General features: G+C 38.0%; 1 protein-coding gene across 3 annotated transcripts in view; it reads left to right on the top strand.

Annotated features, from left to right (window-relative positions):
• Window positions 1-13,608, top strand: part of grin1b (glutamate receptor, ionotropic, N-methyl D-aspartate 1b) — a 90,540-nt gene extending 76,932 nt beyond the window's left edge. For 2 of the 3 annotated variants that reach the window (XM_041788403.1, XM_041788402.1), the window contains one exon: window positions 6,232-13,608. In XM_041788403.1, the coding sequence (XP_041644337.1) occupies window positions 6,232-6,297 (66 nt within the window). In that variant the 3' untranslated portion in view covers window positions 6,298-13,608. Of the gene's footprint in view, window positions 1-346; window positions 455-6,231 lie in introns of all 3 variants that reach the window. The other variant, XM_041788404.1, reaches the window with a different exon arrangement.
• Window positions 13,609-14,123: the final 515 nt, after the last annotated feature.

The raw sequence follows: 14,123 nt of genomic DNA, 5'->3' as shown, positions 1-14,123 counted from the left end.
AATGTTAATGTGCTGTTATACTTTGAAACCTTACCACTTTATCCAACACACCATGCTTCTATTTCTGTACTAGACTATAATTTTTAGTTGTATTTGACACAATAATGTATTGCGGTAAAAATGCTTGTTTAGTCTGTGTATGTGTATATGTCTGTAGTAGAGTAGCTACTGTAAGGTCCCTTCACATTAGAAGATTAATATAGTACTGACTGAAAACACCTCATCTTATACTACATGATACCACATCCCACAGTAACAGAGGTGTGTAGTCGTGTAGCAGCACTCAGTGAGTGTCTCTGCTGCGTGTGTTAATGTGTGTGTGCACCTATCATATCATTTATTTTAGGATAGGAAAAGTGGTAGAGCAGAGCCCGAGCCCAAACTGAAAACCTCTTTTAGGTCCATCACTTCGACCTCCGACCTCAAACGCCGTAGGGCCTCCGGGGACACAACGGTAAGGAGATGAAGACCACCTACCCTCCTCCTCCTCCTGTCCTCCTCTTCCATCCTCTGTCCCACTCTCATCCGCTACCTCTCTTTACTCTCATATTTCCACGTCTTCTCTTTGTCTCCTCTCTCGTCTTAGTCAGCCTCTCCAATCTTTGTCACATTTTTCTCCCATCAACCAAATTTATTTTCTTTGTCATTTTTCTTTCTTTTTGTCATCTCCGCCCCTCGCCTCCTCCCTCCTCTCCTCTCCTCTCCTGCCATCTCATCCCCAGCACCATCATCTCCTTGCTGACTCATCATGGCTGCTCGTCTGTCAGTCAGCCATCTTTGCCTTCTGGCCTCCACCAGCTCATCTGTCCCTCAGAGAGACAGACAGACAAAAGACAGACTAGAGGAAACATATTGAAGACAGAAAGCACCCACTTTGATCCGTCAGCACAGGTCTAGGGCTCGTGTTGTTGCCGGGTTTTTATTTCTCACATTTTTTAAAGTCGTCCTCTTGCAAAGGAGAAGTGAAGAGGGTCAGACTGTGTGGTCTCTTCTCTCCTGTGGACCTTTTGTCCTTTCATCCCTCCTTTCTGTTTTGTCCTGTGGTTTTGTCTCCGTCCTGTCTGTCTCCTTGTCTTCCCTGTTTTGTTGTTTTTCCTGTCCTTCCTCTCCTGTCATCTCTGTCCCTTCATCTCGATAAAAATATCCCAACAAGACTTTTTATTCCTCTTCTACCACTAACAATCAGCTCTTGTTCTCTCAGGTTGCCATGCAGAGGCTTGTTTTCCTCCTCTAACTTGTCTCATTTTCAGCATCCTATCGAGGCGACAGTTTTAGGAGCTGGTGAATTAAAGCTGTCAGATGCAATGATGTGTCTGAGCATAAATGGCTTCTCCCTCGGCTAATAAACGACATATTTTTACAGCTCTGCTCATCCAAAAGGAATCTCTGCCTGAGTCAAACTGACTTCATTAAAAGCCTTTAACTCTGGATTATTTCTGTCATCAGTGTTGATGGCTTTGACCTGTCTGTGGCCGCTGTCGACAGCATCACATTTTTCTTTTCAGCATAAATTTGGAAGAAATACATCAGTTTTGAGCCAAAACCAGAAATATTGATCTTCTTTGTCCTAGCAAAAGTCTTCTTATAAAAGTAATACACCTTTATAGAGGACAGAGAGGGTTTGTTTTCCTAGTCATGAGCTGTGCTGTCATTGTGTTTAGCTTGTGAAATCATTGTCACAACCTTAATACAATGAAGACCTGAAATGTGCCAAATCTTCTGTGGTGGTTCTTTGTCTTTTAAACCCACAGCAGTGTGCCATTTTGCATCCCCTCTCCCTCCAGATTTCCAGTTCATTTCATTTGAAGGGATTCAAAATGGAGTTAGAAACTCAAAGGGGGTCGTTTCTCAGAGATCAAACTCTTACATGGTCTGTCACTGAACATTAAAACACATGTTCTTCAGCTCAGTAATCTGTGTTAATGTTCAGTAACAGGCAGCTTTTATTGATCGCAGCAGTGACAGATCACTCAGGGGTTATGGGGAGGGGCTCATTTCTCTTTGTGATCATCTATCTTTATTTTCTATATGAGTGTTTTTCCTCTCTCAGTGGATTTGAATGGTGTCTAGACTACATGCTGTACTACACACACACTGCCTCTGTCCTCCTCTGCAAGCACGACCGACCTGTAGCCTGAAAGCACTCACAGCTTCCTGCTCAGACTCAGTCACTGTTACTGACAAAGAGTGTCTGCCAAGGCTTAGATACCTATCAGTTCATGTGTCAGTTATTCAGTTGATTAAATGCTAGAAATACTCCAAAGTGTCTCTTGTTATATTTGACCAAATGTCCAAAACATAAAAGACAATTTACTGGGATTGATGAATAAAACTGGTTATCAGAATAGGTGGGATTTCTGTCAGGCTCTTTTGGTATAAAAGAGGAATCTAAAAGCATGTTTACACAGGACTAATACATCTGAAACAGAACCCAGACATAGCTGAAAAAACAAGACAATATGAGAGCACAATCTAGGAATATGTGGGAAAAAAACAAAGAAGATGTCACAGATTCTACAAGCCTTTTCTGCTCAGACACTTTGTTCTGAAGCCAAAGAACCCTGCTGGCAAAAGCATGACCTCCTTTGGATCAAATCCTTGTCTTTACAATGGCCAGGAGGGCCCTACCTGAGGGGTCTGGCTCCTGGGGAGTGGAGCATGAAGAAAAATCTGGGATGGAGGGAGGCTGAGATGGGGAAGACTAGACTTACCTGGTGACCTGTATTTTATAGAAACGTGCAGACTTTTGCCTCCTTACTTTACCCACCGTGTTACTATGACCCTCGCTGATGAGCCATTATCACAAGGCCTTAAAATGAGAGGAGAGCTTCCTAGGTCTAATGCAAACTCTCATCAACATAAAAAAGTATGGCTATTAAATAATGAGACTGGGCTTATGAGGATAAAAATACTCGATTTAGTCACACTGAGTGTTTTTTATTAAAGCAAGGGTATTTACACACACAACTGGGGTATGTTTGATGTCTTCTGTTCACTGCTAGCTACTGATTGAAGTGCACTTTTTTTTGCTAAGGCATCTGAAAATTATTAGCTTAGAAGTTAACCAACGCATTAACTTGAAATTTTTGTTAAAATTTAACAAAACAACAGCTGAATATTTTCTTACATTAATTGAGGTGTATGGGAAACGCTGCATGTCATGTCTCGTGTGTTTGAATGGCATTGAAGATTTTGTAAAGGCAGAGAGGATCTCTAAGACCATGAACTTTCTGGGCACCAGTGCATTTTTTAATAGTCAGAGACCATGCTATCCGAGACCAAGACATCCCCGGGACCAGAGTGCATCTAGACCAAGACAAAAACCAAGACCTTGGGGATTGAGACCAAGACTGAGGCAAGCCAAGACCATAGAAGTCCATTTAAAGAATCAACACAAAGTTGAACAGCAAAAGAGCACCTTCTCTTTAATTTTAGTTTTCTTTTAAATAAAAATTGACAGCAAAAAAATTGATGTCTGCAACTCTGTTTTCAAAGCACTTGTTGTTTAAGCAAGGGCTTCTCCCTGTTGTCACATCAAGACCAAATAATAATGCTCTTGATTCCAAGACAAGACCAAGACATTCCAAGACTGGTCTCAAGACTTAGACCCTTCTCAAACTCTATAACATTCATACATATTAAAAACTTGTGAAAACATTCAGCTAATTGGACAAATTATCGGAAATGAAATGATGGCACAACAAGCACATTTGTGGAGACTTTTTGGAACAAACTGAAGGAAATACAATTTCTATAGAAGGAGTGCGAAGTAACTTGGATCTTCCAATATGATCTAGAGACAAAATATCAGTCAAGGCATTGGAAAACACTATAGTCACCAAGGATGAAGAAAGCACAAGAAAACAGGTCCAAATTTAAGTCCATGTCAAGAAAAAATCTAAAGAAAGAGACCACAATTGTGGAAAAATGGTTTCATTTCAGCTCACACTGCTCTCTGGCCCCAAAAACAAATCACAGTGCTTAATCATCCTCTCTGTTCACCTGATCTAGCACCGTGTGACTCTTTCCTTTTCCCAGGAAAAGTCTGTATCAGAAGATAAGAAAAGAACAACAGAGGTTCTGAGACAACTGTCCAAAAGGACCTACTGCTTTGATAAATGCAATGGTGTGTTGATGCAGAAGCGCAGGAAATTAAAGGAGAAAGACAATTAAATATGTTTATGTTCATTGAAACTGTATTACAGCATTAGTCTAATTTTTTAATCGCCATACCATGTATACTTCGTCATATGCAATATGCAATGTAATCTTAGAGCAGGATTACAGCAGGATTCAGATAATAATGATATTAACCCCATTCCTACGCTCTGTTAAGTATTTATCAGATGCAACAGTGAGAAATGTTTCAATATTCATGAGTAAATCTTCTTTCTCAACACTTTATCCAGTAAATTTGTTTCACAAAACACATGAGAGGGCGTTTTTAAATAAATCCCACAAGGTCTTGTGATATAACTGTTCACTGTGAAAAGGGCTTAATGTTGAATACTAAAGTAGATTAAGTGAAGCTGAGAAAAACAACACAATGTAGAGTTTCATCTGCACTGACATGACTGAAAACTGTTGATAATAACGGTGTATGCATCCACTAAACCTGTTTTATCACCACTTACCAGAATGACACCAAACATGGCAGCCTCTTCCAGCCCTCACATCCTGGTGACACATGACATGGATTTTTTTTAGGTGTTAATGATGCAATGTTCAGAAGTGAACACCTGAATAACTAATCAGCTTTAATGCAAAACACAAAGCTGACTGACTGGTGCTGATGCTGTTGCTAGGCAACAGGAAGAGAAAAAATGCAGTGAGCTTATATGTAGAAAATAAAAGGGAAAAAGAGTACTGAGATCAATCATCTGTTTTAATGGTGACCTACACCCTGAAGGAAACATATCTGAGACACTGAAGGAGTTATATGATGTTTAGTTGATATAAAAAGTAGGTCTTGTTCAGATAGAGTGCTGCTGGGAGTTAAACCAACACCCTCAGCAGTACTGCTGCCTTGCTCTGCTGCTGCTCAGAGAGACGGCGGGTTAAAGATTAATGTTCCCTGTGGCAGCACTGAGGCTATATTACATGAGAGAAGATATTTAATTCAAAAGCAGGCGAAACATCCTGCTTTACTCCAGTATCACTTCTTCTCAACATTGGGTACTTTTTTGTCTGTTTTGGGGTCTAAATTTGCAAATAAAGGTACAAAAAGTTTTGGAATTGTTCTAAGGAATTTTATAGTCTTCCCTATTTGCACTGTGATTGATTACAGTGTGTCTTGTTTTGACGCTTGTTATAAATAAAGGCAGGATAACTTGATTGACTGAAGTAAATGGCATGCCATTGTGTTCCACAAGGACTGTACAGATAGAGTAACCATCCAAAGAACCAAAGCTGTACAATACCACATAACGGCTGTTGTACTTCATCTTGTTATGTAAGGTTTAATTACTGTTTTGTCTGGTAGCTTAAGGGGATATTTTAGTATTTTTAAAGATGGGCCTTATGAGGTAACTTGCAGTAGAAGTGGCATTAGCCTCCAGTGATGTCTGTGAGCATTACTTCTTTAAGAAGGACGCGTTGGTCTTACCAGCCAGGAAGCTAGGCTATACAGCGTAACATATGGGTACAGTTTCTCTGGGGAATTTAGCGAGTTAAGGTAGTGCATGCATTTGAGCAAACATGGTTTTGTGGCCCAATTTTACCAAAAAACCCTCACTAAATTCCTGAGAGAAACTGTACCCATCTGATACGCTGTATAGCCTAGCTTCTTTGGCTGGTGTAACCAGCGAGTCCTTCTTAAAGGAGCAATGATCACTTAAATTACTGGTGGCTAATGCTACTACTACTGCCTCTTATGACTCAGTTTGAAAAATACTGAAATATCTCTTTAAGGTAGAAAATGTTCTGACTGTTCCTGCTACAAGCCAAAAAATCAATCTGAAACAGTCCCATACTTTTTGTTCCTTTCAGTCCTTTAAACTCCCAAACATTCACAAGAGACCCCATGTTTAAAATACATCCATGTCCCTGTAATTCAACTTTATTTCTGTTGTTTCGAGGAAAAAAAAGAAACTGTGTCCAATGCAACCAGAATCAGGCAGAGTCAGACGTCGGCCATCTTGGCTCTGAGGTTGGTATCAAAGGTGCTGAATTAATGTGTGTGTTTCCTTTGCTCTCCCTCTCTCTTTCCTTTTTTTGTCCCTCTCCATGTAGCCGTATCCGACTGACATCACCGGCCAGCTCAACTTATCAGATCCCTCCGTCAGCACTGTGGTCTGAGAAAGAGAGGGAGAGAACTTCACTGCTGCTGCTGAGCCTCACATAGACAAACACTGACCCTCTGGACACACAAACATGTTACACGCACATACACCTTATATAAACAAACATCATGTAAACACACACAGATGGACGAACTGAACCTCCTGTGAGACAGGAAGGAGCAAATGATGGTAACACGCTGTGCCAATATGCACACACTCACCCATACACACACCCACTCAAACACACAATCTGTTTTTTCAAAAACAACACACACTTTGCACTCACACACACACACACCCACACACACATACCCGCCTTGCTCTGCTTGTAGCTGTCAGCCCCCTCCAGCCAGAGGGTCTTTTATTTTGAAAGAACTTTTTCAAATATGTTGGTTGATGTCAACGGCGTTGTACAGTTCTGTTTCCTCCTCATCACTGATTGATCACACCCACTAATCAATCATAACAATTAGTTTTCTAAACTGGCCGATCTCACCCAAAAAACTCGAACTCCTAATATCAATGATCTTTTCTCCGAGCATAAACAAACTCATTTGATTGGTCAGGAACCTGTCGATGATCAGGAACTGATGGATGGATTGGAAACCCACAGATCAATCTGGAACCCTGTCTGAATTTCTTGATCAAACATTTGTGTCAATCAGGAACTCGATGATTGACTGAGAACTTCTCGATGTACCTTACACTCAGCGATTGATTAGTAAACAGTCAATCAAGTAGGAACCTGACTGATTGGGAACCTGTCCATCTATAAAGAACCTGCTGATCGATCCTGATCAGGCTGTGATAGGTAAGCTGAGCCTCTGGGACAGGAAGTACCCTTTACTTATGAGTGTGGACCTGTTCTGGATCACTGGATCAGCCTGTAGGGATCTGTCATGGCTTGCTACAGCTAAGGCCCATGGGTAATGAAGTCTGTACAAACATGCTGTGTGGATTCTGTGGCCTGTCATGAAGAAACCTGACAGTTTGGTCCAGTGATTCAAGAATCTACTGTCTTTGTGTGTTAAGCCTCCAACACCAGAACAAAGCGTCTGTAACTGACTGTCATTTAGGTGTTTGCAGATAGAATGGCGCTTTGTTCTTTAATACATTGATTTTGTGACGTTTCTTATTACTTTTCTAGTGGGCCAAATAACGATCTAAAGGCTGAATTACAACTGTGATCTATAACAAGTCATTACAAATTTAAGCAAAGCAATTAGATTTACAGTAATTTGGTGATTAGATGTTTTCTGCAGTTAAATGCCTTTTTAAGAAAGAAATTAAAGTTGAGTGCCAAGAATTTTTTTCAAACATTCAATATAAAATACCATCTGTCTGGTTTAAAATAGATTCAGAGTTACCTCAAAATCTATTTTTGTGCTAACCACCATCTATATGCCAGAGACCCTGGCCCAACATTGACAAAAGATTGAGTTTTTGTAGGTACTCCTATCTGTATTAAAGACTGACACATACTGGTATACTAATCTGATTTCCAGTAAAATACATTTATTTTTTAACATATAGTTTATGTATTATTAGATCTCTTACCTTCACAGGGCCTACAAACCAGCTTACAGTTACAGGTCATATACATTTGGTATAATATTTCAAATATTCAGCCCCACTGGCTGCTTAAAATTCACAGTTTGTATCTGCAACAGATCCTTCTTTAAATTCCTGGAAGAAAAATTGAAACAAAACAAAAATTGCAGAAGCAGATGGTACTCTGTTTCACCTTTAATTGGAAATGTAAACTATGGAGCTATCCAGGCTTTCCTTTTTTTAACTTTCATAATTAAAGTGAAATTTTTCCTTCAAGTTTTTAAAAAGATTTTAGAGTGATATATACATATATAACTCTAAAGTTTGTATGTTTTTTTCAAAGTCCATATCTTCTGGAAAAAGTTTGTTCTTATTGTAAATAATTTTAAGTTCTCAAATTAACATAACAATTTAGATCATGACAGAAAAAATGTCATGAAAGGAGATTTGAGCTATAATAAACATACTTTGGGGCAGTTATCAGTTCCAATGATGTCAACACCAGTGACCAACCCAAACAACTGTAACTAAAGCTGTATGAAATCTCTAATGCATTTAGTTCCACGTGAATGTAAGTGATAGTTTTGTGTTGAAGACTTTAGAAGAGGCTTTACACTTGAAGAATAACTTGTAAAGCGCAGGCAAACACTTTCTGAACCAGAGGCTCCGCCCTCCATCCTCCCTGACAGTTCAAGGGCATACTGGGACATGTAGACACCGCTCCACCTTCCACTGTGTCTCTGCTGAAGATGTCAGTCTCTGTCTACCTCAACGACACTGTAACTCCCACCTGCCAGAAACTGATGTCCTGTGAAAACCTCTTGACTCCTCGAAGGCCTTTGCACACATGCCCGATGGGGTTCGGAGGTTTTCACGCTGCAGAAGCAATGTAGCTGCCGTCTTTAAAAGTTTAACTTGTCATCACCATTAATGTTGTTCTTTAGAAAAACACACGTACATGAAAAAACAAACAAGAGCCAAGCACCTCACTGAGAACCAAGAAACTTCAGGCTGAGTTATTTTTGAATAACTCAGGATTAATTATAAGAACTACTCAAGTGTTACAACAGATACTCACAAATCCTACGTTCTGCCTTTTTTTTTTAATCTTGCAGAGACACTAAAATCCATACAAGCCATAATCATGAAAACTGAAGCAGAAACATTATAAATAACTGTAAACTAGAAAAAATGATGATTACTCTGGTTAGACATGTAGTCACCAATAATACTATTTTGAACACGACTTGGACTATACAAGCAAAAACTCCCACTAATACATCAGCTAATGCCAACAAGTGAAAGGTTACCTGATAATGACCAAGGCAAACATAGCCAGTGCTAATACTACTGAGCCAGCTAAAGCTAACTGTAATGGGCTATTTGCAAAGTTAAGCTTCACTTAGAAAATTTCTTTGCATTAAAAAAGACCAACTGAGCTAATGCTAATTATGTGTGTGTAAAGTTGTTTCTTTAAGGAAAAAGGCCCACTGAAGTTGAATGCACGTAATGCTAAGATGGCAGCAAGGGTGAGCATGCACTTGTTATATTATTTATCTGGTTTTTTTTTTATGAACAGCTGGCTAACACTAATAAAAGCTGTTAGTTCTATAACTATGCTCAATATTTTAATGACATTGACCCCCGGGGAATGACTATGTAGCTAATGCTACTGCTGTTTTAACAGCTTAAGCTAGCAGTAGTAGTGCTTTCCTTTAGCTCAACGTGGAAAACAGCATTTATACACAGTGATAAGTCCAGTTGCCCCCCCTTTGGACTAAGCTTTGGAAGACCACCACATTTAATACTAATACAATAAATCTTTTAATCATTTCTGATGTTGTTTGGAAAGTTTTCCATTTTCTACACATTAATATTCAATAAGCATTCATAAATTTTAAAATATGAAGTCTTATGACACATTTTTACATTTTCAACTATTTATCAGCAAATTTCCAGAAGGACACCTGGCTCAATGACTCAAATACAAAGAAAGTACAAACCTTAAGTTTTTGAAAAAAAGATCAAGCTTATACAAAAAGTTGTAAAAACTGCAGTTTCTCAGTTTTTCACTTGAGGCAGGCTGCAGAAACACTGCAGTCACGTACAGATCCCATGTTGAAATGCTTATTTCTACAGCAGGAATAAACCTGTTAGCCTGATTCAAACAACCATTTTGGGTGGAATACCTCATGCTTTTGCAGACACGCTACGTTGAGGTTGAATTTTTATTTTTATAACTCATGCATTTTATTTTAAGGAGGATGTGAGTTATGCATAAATAGGGGTGACTGTGCTGAAAATCAGCACAGTGTAGCTGTTAGCCAGGAGGCTTAAGGCCTGCCTCAGCTCCAGATCTTTGTTTCTAGGTTGACTGAAAGTTAGGCTGAGATTAGACTATAGTTTACAATTTCAGTATGGCAAGTTATTGGCATGACAAAAATCAGTTTGTCAAAACAGTGTACGAATGTACAACAATAACATAGAAAAGGATTACAATAGGTATATGTATCAAAATATGTTGGAGTTTAACTTTAAAATTAGGGTTGAAATATATAGAAATTCTAGACTGAAAATAAAATACAAACATTATATCACAATATAATTGTATGCAGTCCTGTTCATTGTGGTGCTGGTGTTTGAGGTTCTTTTTGATCACAACAGCTCACATGTTGCACTTCCCCGAGCAGATATGTTGGTTTCTGTTCATTGTTCACTCTAGTCAATTGTTTTTGTTTGCTGGTGAAAACTGGAAAGAACTTGTCTCAAGTGTGTAAAGGACAGGTGGTTAGAAAGTTCAGCTCTGTTTCCACCTCCTGGTGGCTGCAGTAGGTGCACAGTCTAGTCTCTTTACTTTACTGCAGGCCTAATGCTAGCCAAAGTTACTTATAGAAGTCTGGCCTTAAAGCCCCTTAAAGCCAAAACACAGGTTTAGTCATTATTAATGCAGTTGTAATGCCAGAGTAAGATCAGTAAGCATGTTTATTTCCTGTCTCCTGATGACAAGGCATGATCAATCAGTCAGACTTTATTCATAAAGCTCCTTTCAAACAAATTCAATTGCAGTGATTGCAACTGATTAATAAAATGGTAGAATTATTTAGAGACTAAAAAAGCCATTACTACAGTTAAGTGTTTTTGACCCTAAATCACAGCAGGCTGCCCTCACCCTTAGATGACACTAACCCTTAGGTTTAGGCTCAAGCAATATATGTCATAAGACAAATCCCATTTTCCAGTCTATAAACTCTAGGGTAAAGAATTTTAGGTTTTCAAAGGGAGATAAAACACTGTAGAATGATCTGGAAAACATAACTGTCAGTAATGGGTTTTTGGATAGATTTTTATTTTTAATAAATACAATAATGCAGATTAAAGTTTTGAGTTTCTTTTAGACCAAAATAATAATTTAAAACACAAAAATATGAAATGTGATACCATTCAGGATGTCTTTATCTTTAAACATTTCCATTTAGGAGCTGAACTTAGACACTCTGATACACTTTATTAAAAACTTTATGAGATGAGTTCCTTAAACTAGCTGCTGAATGAGACACTAGCCTCTTCTCAATCCTTCTAAAGAGGAGAGTTAGACACCTCTGCTTCTCTCAGATGGTATTTCTGATATTTTACAACTGTAAAGTAAAATTGTATTCTTCCATTCTTTTAGTAGATCAACAAATTTTTCCACCCTGGTCTTTGTGGCGTCTCTGCAGGGCAGTATTCAGAGAATCACCCCTATTTTACACTCAGCCTCTTGGCTCTTGAAACAGATATTCAAGCCAACATTGATCAGATTTGAGAGTAAAAGTTCTGCGGTCGTAAGGTTGAAGATTTCTAAACAAAAAGTTTTCTTTGTTCTCAGTGTCGTTTGGCTCATTTCACTTTACACGTTAATATCGATGCTGTATAAAAGGGGAGCTGCACCACCATGATTCACTTTAAACCTGGATCACGTCGCAATGTGTAGCTACTCATTTCACTGATTTATTTCCATTTTGAAGATAAATAGTTAAATACAGAACTAAACCTATAGCTGATGAGTTGAATGATCCTGGTTGTTGGAAAGAGCTGTTTATACTTTATTTTCATCTTATCTTTATCTAGATCAGATTTCATCTTTATCTCTAGAAAGTCAAGCAGCAGAAAAAAACAATCTTTGACTTTAATCCAGGAATTAAAAGCAGCAGAACTTTTACCTGAACTTCAAGCTTCACTTTAAAACAACCCTTCTGATCTTTGCTACGTATAGTGCCGTGTACAAAGTTTGTATCCGGTCCGTCTGTGGGCCGGGCTTTCACTCTCAGAGCTGCTTGAATTTTACTCTGAAACACTTTTACAAAGAAAATTATTCTCTTGAACGTATTTGAAAGTCGTGCCTTGTTGAAATTTAAGTTTTAAGGTTCAAGATTTAGCTTTTCTACATAAGTGGCTCTCACAGAAAGACACTAATGAATCAAGACAAAACTTAGACTAGAACAAAGGAAATTATATGACAAGTGTTTTAGAGTAGCACTGAAGGAAGATATGAAAAGGAAATCTAAGATTTGTAATATATGTAAAATACACACTTAGTGCATTATTGGTGTGATAGTTTTTGTGCAATAACTGTAACAAGTATCGCTAATAATGTTACAAATAGTTGAGCGTAAATGTAACAGATGCAGAGTGATAGATGAAATTGTAAGGCTAATAATCAAAACTTACACTGTACACCTGTTTAGTGAGCTGTTAACGCTGCTGAGTTTCAGACACTTTCTAGCATCTGCTTACAGCAACACAATGCAGTCGTCAGTGAGGACACAACATGATGCAGAAGCAGCAAGTCATCTGGGACACGACTGCAGTCATGTTTAAATATTTAAAGCTGCTAACAGATGCTAACAGGCTAATCAGTTTCATTACTGGATGTTTGCAGGCCCCCAGAATAAGGCCTACATGAGTGAAGCAGCTCACATGGAGCATATTCCTGAACAAATTTTTCCTTTTAATTTAGACCTTTTTAGCAAAACAAATGTCTACAGAGAGGTTAAACAATATACAGATGTATTATATTGTTTTTGTAAATGAGTTCAGCAGATAAACTAAATAAATCATCAGTTATTTTTAAAGTGACTCCATGTTCGTGCAGTTCACCCTGATGCTTTTATTATGATGTCATTATATGATGTCACGACTTTTTCTTGATTTTTATTTTACTTAAAGCACTGATGTAATTTTTTTGTAAGTTTTTTTCCCCTGCTGTTGTTCAGAGGATGATGATAATGCTGTCGTCTCACTGTTTGTATTTAATCTATAATCACGTGTAAACTGATTTCAAGTCAGCTATTGTTAAAGAGCTATGGTCACATTAAACTGCTGTCAGGTAGAATGATGTGCTTCTTTACACACATGATATTTTTGGAATCAAAGTTTTCATGTTTCAGTCATTACACTAAACTGTAGAACAGAAAGTTTGGCTCCCTTCTCCCTACTTGTCTAGGACTATGAAGGGTCGACCTTTGACCTCTTCAGGTGTCCATGTGTAGGATTTTTTATTTCATTTTGTTTCAGACTGGTCATCCAAAATAATATTTTGTAAAATCTAAAAAGAGGGAGAAAAGTATTCGATCATTTTAAACAGCTTTTAATGTCTGTCTTACTGGTCCAATAGATACATCGTGGACAAGACATAAGACTTTGCTGTGAATTTCCTGCAAACAATGTCATGTGGCTATAAATAATGACTTATATAACTGTTAGGTGTGACTGATTTTGCAGAAATGTAAAACTTGTGTACAGCATATACTGAAACTCATATATTGAGAATAAAGTATTGAGATTAAAGTTTCAAGTAATAAATGAACATTTACTGAAATTAAATCGGATTTCTGTCTTTTTGTCAGCATCTATATTTTCAATTAAACATTTGTGAAGTTCTCTTAACTCATTACTTCATATTTGCTTGTGGTGGCTTTTGAATTTGTGGAGATGTAAATGTTTTAATGAGAAATGTATAGCTACCTTAATCAATCAGTTTATCTCTTTTTATTCATACACTGTCAATCATTACCTTACAGTCAGCATCCAAAGTCACCTGAAGGTCAAATGTGTATTATTTAGTAACATTTAGCAGGAAAAAATGAAATAAGATCTGTTTAAATGAGTGTCTAGTCACCCAAATATGAGGAGAACTTGTTTTATTTTTATCAACTTAGAATAAGTTCATACATAAGATGGGTACCTCACCACAGACTCCACCATCTAACATATCTTGACCATGTCTGCAAGCAAGCATGTCTGCACCTAATC

Source organism: Cheilinus undulatus, linkage group 5 (genome assembly GCF_018320785.1).
Source record: "Cheilinus undulatus linkage group 5, ASM1832078v1, whole genome shotgun sequence".
NCBI classification, from domain to species: Eukaryota; Metazoa; Chordata; class Actinopteri; order Labriformes; family Labridae; genus Cheilinus; species Cheilinus undulatus.
This window is presented reverse-complemented; position numbering and strand designations above follow the sequence as displayed.